This window comes from Centropristis striata, chromosome 10 (genome assembly GCF_030273125.1).
Source record: "Centropristis striata isolate RG_2023a ecotype Rhode Island chromosome 10, C.striata_1.0, whole genome shotgun sequence".
Lineage (NCBI taxonomy): Eukaryota > Metazoa > Chordata > Actinopteri > Perciformes > Serranidae > Centropristis > Centropristis striata.
The window spans coordinates 32,749,393-32,762,585 of record NC_081526.1 but is presented as its reverse complement, the minus strand read 5'-3'; the positions used below and the strand labels follow the sequence as shown (position 1 = coordinate 32,762,585).

General features: G+C 40.6%; 2 protein-coding genes across 2 annotated transcripts in view; one reads left to right on the top strand and one right to left on the bottom strand.

The window, feature by feature from the left end:
- The window catches only part of plcd4b (phospholipase C, delta 4b), a 32,466-nt gene extending 31,211 nt beyond the window's left edge, over positions 1 to 1,255 (top strand). The window contains exon 16 of the mRNA XM_059342695.1: positions 519 to 1,255. Coding sequence (XP_059198678.1) covers positions 519 to 610 — 92 coding nt within the window. The 3' untranslated portion in view covers positions 611 to 1,255. The remainder of the gene's footprint in view (positions 1 to 518) is intronic.
- Positions 1,256 to 3,167: 1,912 nt separating this feature from the next.
- On the bottom strand, positions 3,168 to 13,161 carry znf142 (zinc finger protein 142). Its single transcript, XM_059342692.1, has 10 exons — positions 13,143 to 13,161; positions 12,922 to 13,081; positions 12,800 to 12,826; positions 11,504 to 11,956; positions 10,547 to 10,774; positions 8,570 to 9,394; positions 8,245 to 8,422; positions 5,069 to 8,006; positions 4,443 to 4,548; positions 3,168 to 3,949 (listed from the first exon to the last, which is right to left on the bottom strand). The coding sequence occupies exons 3-10, from the start codon at positions 12,819 to 12,821 to the stop codon at positions 3,435 to 3,437; spliced, it is 5,265 nt and encodes a 1,754-aa protein (XP_059198675.1). The 5' UTR covers positions 12,822 to 12,826; positions 12,922 to 13,081; positions 13,143 to 13,161; the 3' UTR covers positions 3,168 to 3,434.
- Positions 13,162 to 13,193: the final 32 nt, after the last annotated feature.

Below are 13,193 nucleotides of genomic sequence, written 5' to 3'. Positions count from 1 at the left end.
AACTAACTCAAGTGAGATTAAACTGTAAAGACGTCAAGGAGTTCAATGTTTTATGTTTTAGCTCCTGAAGAGACATGAGGTTAGTTTTCACAGTAATCTTCATATTTAAGTGTGTTTTTATGTTTAAAGTAAGTTTTTGATAAAAATTAAACTCAGTAATTCATGCTAGCAAGGTTTGATATAGTAAGCTAGTTTTGCTCCAATTAATACTCTTGTAATTGTTATTGTTATAAGTTTCAGTTTGCAAACTGTAGCTTTATCCAATTAATTCTCAGCTCATTGGCTTATTGACGTACTGCAGCAGAACTGAACGCTCGGCGTGTTTTAGTTCTGTGATACTGATACACAGTCAGAGATAAAATTAAAAAGTACACAGATCGATTAAAAAATCCATGTGATCGACCAAATTCTTAACAACCATTAATCGATCATCAGTTAATTATTCCCATCCCTATTCAATACCACTCTGTTCCAAAGCTTTTTTTTAAAAATTCAAATTAATTTCTTTCCCTTTCCAGGATATCGTCACATACATCTGCTCTCCAAAGATGGAACCCCTATCCCTCCCGCCTCCCTCTTTGTCAAAATCAGCATCTCTGAGCTCACATGAAGAAGTCGGGTCAGAGGACATGGACCAGAAGTGGACACAGGTCCTGTATCTTCATCTTCATCAGCCATGAACCTTCATGAAGGATAACAACAGCATGCACCAATGCTTTTATCTGATATTTGTCAGGCTGAGAAAGGAGGAAGGTGGAAAATGTATCATGTTGAACATTTCACACTTAAAAAAAAGCAAACAACTGGTCAGATTAATGCTGAGAGCTTTTCTTTCATTCTTTTCTCATTTGTGAAACAGCTGGGTAAAGGTTTTACCAGGTGAATTTTTTTGTTTGTTTGTTGTTGTAATACTCATTTCAGCCACAAGAAGCCTAAGTGAACCAACCACTCATCTCTTAACCCTCCTGTTATGTTCGTTTCTCAGGAACAGCAATAATGGTCGTGGGTCAATTTGACCTGGGGCATGTTTAATTATCCAAACATGTTTAGAAGCTAAAAAAAATCCCGTTAAACATTGTTTAAATTTAATTAATAACTCCATAACTAACCATTTCAATCAATATTTAGTGCAATGGTGTTCTTTACTTCTCACAGATTACGGTTCAATGAGGATAATTCACTTGTTTTTCATTAAAAATGCATGTTAAAACTTTTTTTTATGTACATTGGAAAGACCTACATATAAACTACAATGGTTTTACATGACATTTAAAAAAATGTATTTGACATTTTAATTTTTTTTAAAAATGAAAAATACTTTTAACTTTTTTTTTAAACTTTGAAATGGGTTAATTTGACCCGCAACATAACAGGGGGGTTAATAAGTAATTCATGTTTTCTTCCAGTTTAAAAATAATATTAAATACTAAGGAACTTTCAAGGTTTACCCTGGAAAAACTTTTCTTCTCCAGTCAGACTTATACACAGGAGTCAAAACATCAATGAATCACCAGGATTTTTTTTCTCACTTGCCTCTCAGGGCTTCCAGGGCTTCATTATAAAAATAATGGTCTTTTTTATATAATATGTAAAAAAAAAAGAAGAAGAAAAAAAAGAATATATGGTATATTTTAAAGTGTATATTGTATTAATTAACATATTGTACATTACATGTAATTATTACATTACATTATATATGTATATTATAAGAATAATATTGTATTGTAGATGATATTAGGGATACAAATAAGAGATGTAGGATAAACACAGATGTTTTTTTGGGGGATGTAATTGATATCTGGAGGTGCTGGGTGGTGGCAGAGTGTATGTTTGCAATTAATTTATAACTTGTTATAAGGATAAGGGATTATTTTATATTAGAATAAGTATAAGTAAATTAATTATTGAGTTGGCTTGCATCAAAAAGGAAGTTAAATAATTCGGAAATTAACAATCACTCATTAGAGAGGAGTCAGATTAAATACCAAGTGAACCAATGCTCCTGTTTTATTTCGTTTGCATTTTTCATTTTTGTATGTATTTCTTTGTCTGTCTGCAATTGTGTGATAATAATATGACCATTCCGCTTTTTTGGTAATTTATTATTTATTTATTTTTTAAAAGTGTATTTACATATTTGAAATAAACATTCAAAAAAGAAAACACACACATTCCTCTCAATCCACATTCTCTCATGCAACGATGTAAACTGACCATGGACTCTTAAACCTGCAATCATTCTAATGTCAAGCAGGAGGGGGGTGGCTGCAACAAGAAGTATGGCTGTATAGAAGTCTATGAGAAAAATGACTACGTCTCACTTGATTTAATACCTCAGTAAACATTTTACTGATGAGTGACGGTCTCAATCGTCAGTTTTTGTAAATTGTGGTTCCATTTAGAGTAAAGCCGACGATAAAGTAGGGTCTGCTTTAGGACTTGACGACAGTTCTTATTGACAAGTCGTTACCACGGTGACCGGTCACTGAGGATAAAGGCTGAGCAAAGTGTTTCCGTGGCACTGCGTACATTTAAAAAGCCTTCAATTAGTTTTGGGATTACCTCAAATTAAGGTTGCTCACTTTGTTAGCAGCAACCAGTGGTGGAATCTAACTAAATACATTTACTCAAGTAGTGTATTTAAGTATAATTTTGAGGGACTTTACTTGAGTATTTCCATTTTATATAACTTTATACATACTTCACTACGTTTTGAGGCAAATATTGTACTTTTTACTCGACTACATTTAGCTGCCAGCTTTAGTTACTTCTCAGGTCGAGATTTAATATGAAAAACATCATACATTTAAAGTGATCTTTTTCTTAAAATTATTCCTCATAACAGTATATTAAGAAGTTAAAAATAAACCCTAACCTTGAGAAAATTTAAATGCATCAATTAAAATCCAATAATATATTCGGAATATGTAGTATATAACAATGTAAGTGGGTCCATTCTGCATAGTACTTTTACTTTTGATACTTTAAGTACATTTTGATGCTGAAACTTTTGTACTTTTACTTCACTAAGTTCGGAATGCAGGACTTTTACTTGTCGTGGAGTAATTTCACAGTGTGGTATTAGTACTTTTACTGAAGTAAGGGATCTGGATACTTTTTCCACCACTGGCAGCAACTTCCGTCGGTAGTGCATTTGGGTCCGGACCTCACGTAGTTCACTATATCTTTTTTTTTTTTTTAAGATTATTTTTTTGGCATTTTTATTGCTTTATTGGATAGAGACAGATAGAAAGGGGGAGACAGAGGGGAAGACATGCAGCAAAGGAACCTCAGGCCGGATTCGAACCCGGGTCCGCTGCAGCAAGCACACGGCTTTCATGGTAAGCGCTCTACCAGTGTGAGCCACCAGGATGCCCCCAGTTCACTATATCTTTAAGCAATAATCACCACTGCCCGATCTCTAGCATTTTGTCTCACTTGTCTTCCTCTCTTTGCACAACCTCCTCGACATCCTGCACCACATCGGCTCTTCCTTCCTCTTCCTCCTCCTCCACTTCTCTCTCATCCAGTGTCCCCTGCAAGGCCTCCTTCAGGGTCAGGCTCACTGCTTCAGAGTCCCTCACCACCCCCTGCTCCACTGACATCTCCGGATGGTGTCTCTGCAGATGCTTGACCACCTGGAACTTCTGTTTGGCTCTGTAGGAGCAGTGGCGGCAGCAGAACGGCTGCTGCTTGGTGTGCGAGAGGTAGTGATGCCTGAGACCCGCCGGCCACCGGAAAGCCTTCTGGCACAAGCCGCACGTGTACGGCCGATCGTCACTGTGTTGCCGCTGGTGGGTCTTCAGTATGAAACTTGTCTTGAAGGCTTTGCCGCATTTCTCGCAGACGTAAGGGCGCAGGTCGCAGTGCTGCGTGTCCCGGTGGGCACGGAGAGCGTCTGCTCTGTTGGTGCAGTAGTCACACTCATCACAGGCATACGGCTTGTCCCCTGAAAAGGACATATAAATGTTACTTTAAGTTACAAAACCACAGGAGGTTTAGCTGAATATTGATAAGGATTTACAGAAATATCCTGCCTCACAACAACATGATTGCATTTTATGGAGAGAGAGAACTGTTGATGTATACATTGCATTGAACCATGCATTAATCAAGCATAAAACTGCTCCATGTCTAGTCAATAGAGGTGGGGCAAAAAAATCGATACAGCATAGTATCGTGATATTTTGCGATGCAATATGATATCTCTTCATGGCTGGCAAGTATCGATATTTAGTGTTCTGATGACCTTCAGTTTTGTATAGTTGTAGTGTTTTTTTTCGGAGGCCGTATACTGGAGATATCATATGAAACAAGAAGATGTAAGGAATCTATAGGCACCATGTGCGTCAGGATATCGTGTCAAGAAGTTGTCGAAATAACGCTGCAAAGTAAGCCTCAGCTGCCTGAGAACTTTAAGGCCTGTTTCGATCGTGTCATACCTGTGTGTTTGGTCATGTGGTATTTCAGCTGAGTCGCCCATTTGCATTTGTAGCCACACTCTGGACAGAGATACTTCTTCTCTTCTTGATGAACCCGCATGTGAAGCTATGGTAGAATTTATAATAGAAAACAGACAAATAGAAGAACATCAACGTCATTTTCATGATGCTTGGGTTTTTGGAAATATCATACTATTGGATTATATATAGACAACATCTCTATAATTTCAATGGGTCATTTTATTACTGCCAGTTAAACAAATGGCTTGAGAAGCTCAACACCACTCTAATATCTATCCACTACTGCAGACATATTTAACATATACAAAAATCTAAGTGTAAAAACCAGACTGTCCTCGCCAAAAAATGGGCCAAAAAGTTTGTCTGCACAAGCAGCTCAATCCCACCCATATTAATGTTTATTGTTATGTAGCGAACTCTAATGGCTGTCGTGAGTATGATGGGAGCAAAGTAGGGATGTTTCAATAAATTATAGAAAATCAAGTAGTCTTCTCCTCCACAAGGGCAGTTTAGATCATCTCCCGCACTGTGAGAAGGACAAGATGCTCCATACAAACCATCTCACTAACTCACAGACAGAATGATGTGAAAAACTTTGAGCTTACCTTCAACCTAGACGGATCAGTGCAGGTGTAGGTGCACTGCTCACAGCTGTAAGGCTTCTCTCCAGTGTGTATGCGAATGTGCCATGTGATCTTCTGCTTGTTCCGGGTTGAATACTCACAGTCTGTGCATTTGTACAGACGTTTGCCTCCATGTGAACGCAGGTGCTGCTCTAACACCAGCTGGTGCCGACAAGCAAACTGACAAGAGCTGCACTTCAGAGGCTTGTCCTCTGGCGGACCCTCCTCGTGTTCACTCAGGAGGTGTTGTGCTAACAGCTGCCTTGTTTTGGTAGCAAAGGGACAGAGATGACACTGATGTGCCAGGTGGGTTCTTTGATGAACTTCGAGGCTCTCTTTTGTCTTAAAACTCTCCTGGCAGGTGCTGCACTTCACCTGAGGGTGCTTGTTTTCTTGGTGTGTCTTCAGAGTGACCTTGCTGCCACACGTGTAGTCACACTGCTTACATGAGAAACAGACCTGGAGCTGGTGCCCACGTTTACAGTGGTTTCTCAGTGCAACTTCTGAGCTGAACTGAGCATCACAATGAGTGCAAGCGTGCTGTAACTCCCCTGTGTGGCATCTGACATTGTGCCGTCTCACGTCATCCAGTGTGTAGCCGGTGAAGTCGCAGAGCGAGCAGAAGTGTGTCGGCTGTTTGTCGTGGATGCGCATCTTGTGCTGACGCAACTTGGTCACAGCTCCGAAGGTCTTGTCGCACTTATCGCAGCTGTGACGACCGATTCCTGTGTGGAGAGACTCGTGCTCATCCAACCGATAGCGCCTCGTGGTGCTAAAAGGACAATATCGACAGTGGTAAGGTCGTGCACCCTTGTGTTTGAGCACCACATGCTGTGCCATGCATCGCTCTTGTTTACAGGTAAAACTACAGTGCTGGCAATGCAAACCCTCAGCAATGCCAACCTTTTTTTTATCATGGACACATCGGATGTGACGAGTCAAAGACATTTTAGATTTAGCTACAAATGAACACATGGTGCACTGGATTTCATCTGGCTTTAAGCAGCCTCTCTTCTCATGACTGTCTAACGCTCTTTTCTGATTGCACTTAAATTCACAGCTTGGACAGGAGAAGATTTGATGTTTCTCAGGAACTTTCCCAGTTCTGTCATTGTACTCTTCCGTCAAATCCTCCTTTTCATTGACCGACTCACCAGCACGCTCATCCTCCACTTCTGGACTGATCTGATTCTCACTTTTCTTTAAGATTTTTCTGCAGGTTGAGAGGTGCCGTTCAACAGTTGCAAGCCTGACTGATGAAAAGTTGCACAGCTTGCATTTGTATTTCCCATCTTTTTGAGCATAAAGCGGCTTCTGCAATGGGACATTTCTATCTTTGTGACTAAAAAACGTTTTTGCAAGACTGACTTTTAAAAGCTTTTCTGCCTGAATTTTGCTTTTCTGCTGTCCTGATTCACTGAAAGCATTATTTAAAGAGCTCTTACAGTTTGTTAAATGAGATTCTTCTTCTTGCTGATGGAATTCCTGATCATTTGAATCTTTGGAAATACAATTTTGTGATGATAGAAGCTCTGTCTGATTGGAATGTGTTCCTTTATCCATTTGTTCGGGTGCTCTATGACCTGCAGAGTTATCTTCTGCTGGAATACCTACAAATGTCCTTGTTTTTCGCGGAAGTGCTGGGCATTTCTTTTCAAGATGGCTCTCAAGGCCTCGCCTCTGTTTGAACTGCGCACCACAGGCCTGACACGTGTGTCCCTTTATCCTTCCATCACACGAAGCCTGGCAGTGGTACTTCAAAGCTGTCTCCTTACTGGTTACATAAGAGCACTTGTTGCATCGATAAACCTCTTTAGTTGGCACCACGAGAATCTGCACCCGTCCCTCCAGAACCATGGCTTCTGCCTGGTCCTTGTCGTGCTTCTTCATAGCTTTCAGACGGATCTCAGATTCTAACGGCTGACTTTGCTCGGATGGAAAAGTGGAACTGATTGTTTCACCTTCACTCTCCACCTCAGGTGTCTGACAATCCCCAAGTTTGACTGGTTGACTTGTGTGATCATTCAGAGTCTCATAGTCATCTTGGTCAGTTTCTTCACATTCGGGACCTGCCATTGCTGCATTGTCCTCCTCTGATGAAGAAGCAGAAAAGTCTGCTTTCTCGTGTGGTATGTCAGAGTCATTGCGATTTGTATAAGATAAGCTCGGAGTTTGATTTGCACATTTTTCTTCCTGATTTTGCAAAGAGGAGGTCTGATAGTCAGTGGTTGACAGTGTTGTTAAAACAAGAGTACAGTACTCCTCATGACTGTTCGCAGATGGAGGACTGTCTGAAATACCTTCATTAACAACCTCCTGAGAAACAACATCAAAAACATCTACAGGATCCACAGGTTGTGAACCAGCTGCAGATTCTTTGCTGGCACTGTGACCTGCTGAGGCAGGACACTCAGATTGTTCTCTTTGAGAAGCTGGAGTTCCTTCAAAATTGGATTGTTCAGACTGCTCATTGGCTGCTGAAGCCTGATTGTAAAAATCTTGCAAGAACTCAGTCGACTTCCTTTCCTTCTCCTTTGCAGCATAGTTCTCTAGCCATGCTTTGTCCCCGGGAACATAGCCATGAGCTTTCCTCTTGTGCAGGAAGAGGCTGATGCTACTGAAAGAGGAATAGTAGCAGAGGGCGCAGCGGAACTCTTTCAGCTTGGTATGTTTGCAGTTCTCGTGGTTTTGAAGGGCTTGTCTGTAGCAGGTGGTGTATGTGCAGTATTTGCACTTATAGACAGATGGTGATTTTTCCTCTCCAGAGTGTTTGACCAACATGTGACTACGGAGCTCATATTTGCGCTTGCAGGCATAAGCACAGATCTCGCACATGAGTGACTTGGCCTGGTGTCTTATTTTGTGGCTATTAAGCTGGTCCATGCGATGGCATCGGTAAGAGCACTGATCACACTGATACCTGGGACAGGAGACAGGAAGGTTAAAACAATTGCGTATAGCAAAACCACACATCATAGTGGAGACATAACTTATGCACACATCAATAAAACACTTCTTTCACACAACCTTTCTTTCAGTCTTAATAATTACCACATACTATTTCCTCACTACCACATACTAGACTCATCATCATTTTTTAATAATTCTGTGAGTACAGTGCAATAACATAACCAAGTAAAAACTCCTGAAGTATCTACCTGAGGTCTCCAGCATGTTTTCTCATGTGGACATTCAAATAGTGCTTCCATTTAGTGACATATCCACATTCAGCACACATAAAGTTCTTCTTATCGGAGTGAGTAAGCATATGTTTGGAGAGGTAGGACTCATCTCGGCACCTGAAGTCACACAGGCTACACTTGTGGGGTTTCTCACCTGTTACAGAGAATAAGAAGAAATTTAGGGAAGGTCTTGACAAAGGCAGTAGCTCCTTACAAAAGCTACCAATACACCCAAACTGAAGATACTGTGAGATGAGAATCACATGCATGAAAAACATAAAAAAATTGATTCCCTCCTCACCACTGTGCATGAGCATGTGTCGCTTCAAGCCTCGTTTATGTGCGGTAACGTAGCTGCACTGAGAGCAGCGATGAATCTTCTCGTTGGCGTGCAAATGTCCGACGTGCTGCTCGTACTCCACGGGGTTGAATGTGACGTAGGAGCAGAAGTCGCAGCTGAGCTTGTCACTCCCCGGGTGACCGTTCCGCCGGTGCTGGAGGAAGAGGTTCTTATTGGAGGAAGAGAAGTCACAGTGTGAGCAGTGGTAGGCGAGGTGTGTCCGATAATGAGCCTCCATGTCCATCTCGCTTTGGAAGACGGCCCCACACGCGTGGTGACGACACTCCACAGCCCTGACTCCGTGCACTTCTGCAGTGTGTCTGAGCAGTTCTTTGCGTTGAGAACTCTGGAAGGTACAACCCTCGTGGAAGCATGCCACCGGCTTGCTGTCCGACAGGATGTTGTGTGTCTTCATGTGGGCTTTAAGCGACCTGCTCTGGCGGAAGCTTTGACCACAGGTGGGACAGGGATAGCTCGGACTGCTCACGTCATTTTCTACCTCATCGGCATGGACGCTTGCCATGTGGCGACGGATTGCGTTTCGCTCCACAGCAGAATATTCACACAAGTGGCAACGATGAACCTTCTCTCCGACCTCACGGAGCCAATGCATGCGTAACTTGCTCTTGCTGGTGAAGTAACGCTTGCAGGTGGGACACTGGAGGTTGGGATCGGGGAAGTGTAAATGCAGGTGCTCCTGCAGGTGGGAGCGCATCTTGAAGCAGCGCCGACACTTGGGGCAGGTGTGGGTGCGATAAGTGTGCTCTGATCCCTCTGCAAGGTACTCTGATGGACGAGATACATTCAATTAATTTTGAACACAGCGACAAAGCTTATGGTGTTAAGTGAAGTGCACACACAGCTGTTTAATCACAGATATCCTGCTGCATATGTGTTTGGAACTTATTAACCACATGTTAATTGATAAATCAAGGCTCCCAGTCTGTCTGTGAGTTTCACGTCGACTTCCCTGCCCAATGTAGCGAGTGAGGGGAATCTGTATGTAGTGAAACAGGAACACAAACACACTGGGAGTCTTGATCAGTGAATGAAGTTCAAAACACATATACAGCAGGATAGTTCAGTGCAATTTTATTCAGCTGTAAATCGCCCAATCCTATTTGTTCCGAGTGAAGGACTGTGACTTAATAAGCCTTACTCATGTCATGTCATGTCATGTCATGTCATGTCAGAGTAGTAAAGTTACAGTTATTATTAATTGATAGTACAACCAAACAACAAAGTTGTGGACCAAGTAGCACAGTGACCCAAGACTCACTATAATTCTCTATTAAGCCGAGGTGTAGCTGCAGGTTCACATAATAATTCTCTGTAGTATATAGGATTACAATTGAATTTTCATGACATGATAACCATCTCAGAAAACATCACAATATACAATATTACATTTTTTTAAATTATTATTATCAGTTACAATGATCCTTAGAGGAATAAAAACAGATTTTTGAGGGTTCAACCAACGCTTACTTGAATCCATCTAAATGGAAGCATGTGCAATAGGTCACGCTTTTCGAAATACATTAAATATTTTTTTCATTTTTTGTAGATAAGCATATGCACACAGTATGATAACCGACAGTTTTCATACCACGGTATATGGCTGCAGCCCTCACCACTACAACTAACCCTCCATCACATTGTTTTCACACGTCACATTGATAAAAGTTTTTAATTTAGCTGCTTTACACCATATAGTTAGAAGTTTGTGCTTATTTCCCTATAAATTGTGGCATTTTTTTGGCTCAGCCACATCCATAACTGAAAGCTGTATTAAATCAAGCATGGAGCCAAGCATTCTTGATTGGAAAAAAATAATAGCAGAATGGTTTTAATTTCTGTCCTGCTAAATTTGCCATGCACACTGTATCACACTTGTATGTTTTATTATCAATGGTTCAAACAGAATGGTGTACATACCTTTGGATGGCAGAGGGGCGGCATTCATTGCTGAGGGTTTGTCACTTTCCACTGCCTTCCTCACTCTTTTAGTATTGTGTCTTTGCCTCTGAGGCTGTTCCTCATTCCCATCTTCTGGTAATGATGATGCACAGGCTGGGTTGGGCGTTATTTTCCTTTTTGGCCTGCTGGACAGCTGAGGTTCGTGGCTTCCTTGAGTGGATACAGTCGTGGCTGCTGTCGCATTCCCTATGAACGAATGTACCAAAACTATAATGTTAAATCGACTCTTCAGTAATGAAAACCATACATGGTGAAGGATAGGGACGCTTAGCTTAGCTTAGCTGTAACTAAAGTGTTAAAACTATTACTTGTTAAAAAACTTCAGTGACTTTGCAAAAGAGCTGTTCAACAAACTTTTAAGGCTGACTTCCTCTGTTGAACTGCAGGTCAAGAGGGCACATCCTGCCCTCATACTGAGCAAGACTCACTTTCTCTATTTGGCTATAGCAAATTGTGCCCTCATATTGAACCTTTCCTGAAAACCGCTTAGAACTAGATCAGGGCGCAGCTATTTCAGTAAAAAAAACATACATACAAGACACAATAGGCTTAAAAAAGGGAACTAAGACACATACATACAAGACACCATGGGCCTCAAAAAAGGTAATTAAGAAAGGAAAGGTGTCTAGTTATAAAATGAAATATCAAGAGCTGTCCAGTATGGGTTGGCTACTGCGTCACCATCCAAAATTGACCAAATGCGATAAAGCCCAACCTCTTGTGGGGGTGGTTCCAACACCCAGAAGAAAACTGTTGTTATTCAGTTGTTTTGAGTCTTATGTAAAAACCAAGTCTAGAACAAAAGAACTGGGGCAGGAGGCTTTAAGAGCCTCGGCTCTAACAATGGGTTTATTAGAAAGGCAGACAAGATTTCTACAATTGTGTAACATAATACTCATAGCAGTCTCTGTTTACCTTGATTGTTGTGCTCCAAGAGGTGGTTCTTCAGGTCTTTTACATTTTGAGTGGCAAACTGACAGTGAAAGCAGCCAAAGGGCATGTGTCCCCTCGAATGTCTCTCCCTCTCCTCCTGTGTGAGGAAAGACACTTTGCAGGACTGGACGGTGCAGGGAACAAGAGTGAGACCATGTGTGGATGCCAGGTGGGCTTGATACTCCTGTCTGTGTGTGCTGCTGAACTGGCAGCCTGGCTCAGTGCAGGGGTACGGGCCTTCAGGGTCATGTCCACTGTGGGTAATTCTGAAGTGCTGTTTCAGGACACCTGGCTTGGAGAAAACCTCACTGCACTGAGAACACTTGTAGTTCCTCGACTGTACTGTACTGGATGGAGTGGTTCCTGAACAGGGGTGTGAGGTAAACGAGCCACTGTCTGAGAAACTCTGCCCACATTTCACAGTCTCCATTGTGTCTGAAAGAACAGCAGAAATAAAACGATTACTGTGCTGCAATCATTTTCACCATGATGCGCTTGTTTTGTCTTGTGTTATAAATCAAGCATTTCCCCTACAACAAAGCACTTTCACATTTTTTTTCTCTGGGTTACTGGTTAGTTAAAAAAGTTATACTAAAAATCAAAATAATGAGATAAAAAGTTGAAAGGAAATAACCTTAAATTCGACTTTTTATCTCATAAGTATACTTTTTTGTCATGAATTTGACATTTTAACACATTTTGACTTTTCATAATTATGACTTTTGATCTCATAATTATGATTTTTTTATCTCATAATTTCGACTTTCTATCTCATTATTTTTTTACTTTTTATGTCATTATTATGACTTTTTATCTCATAATTTAACTTTGACTCTTCATCTCGACTTTTTATCTGATAATTATAGCTTTTTTCTCAGAATTTAATTTTGACTTTTATCTCATAATCATGGCTTCTTATTTCATAATTTTATTTGGACTTTTTATCTCATAATTATGACTTTTTAATCTCATAATTTCAATTTAATATCGGCATTTTAATTTTTTAAATGACAGAAATGGTCTTCAATACAGGTAAACTGCCAGAGGTAAATATATATATATATATATATATATATATTCTTGTGAATTTATGGTTAAAACCCCTCAATGAAGTTCCTGTCCATGCACATCAAACTGCATGTAACATAGACACATCTTTGCACCAAGGCAACTACCGTATCTATAGTGGCTTACAGGCTTAGTACAAAAAATAATATTTTCACTTAGTACCTTGTTTTATTCATACATGCTTGCAGTAAATACATAAATACAACCTACTGCCTGGCTTTCCACGGTCCATTCTGTCTGAAAAACAGAACATCAACCATTATCAGTTTGATCTAATCCATCTCTCATTTAATACTCGGTGATAATAACCGGAGTCTCACTTACTTACTTACTTGTTTATGATAATAAAAACGGATATCAATACGCTGTAACAGCCTTGGTGTTCACCTAACATTAGCTTAGCTATCGTTAGCTTCTTATGATATAGGTTGCAAACTGTTCAAGTCTTTAGTTCCGGCTGGCAATTGACTTCGCCGTTGCGGTCCGTACTGTCTGCAGCAACATACAAAAACGATATTGTCTTAATATTATATTTATGTAATTATGTTCTTACCTTAATAGCAAAATGATGTATAGATAACACTAACGGGGACCGGAACGAATG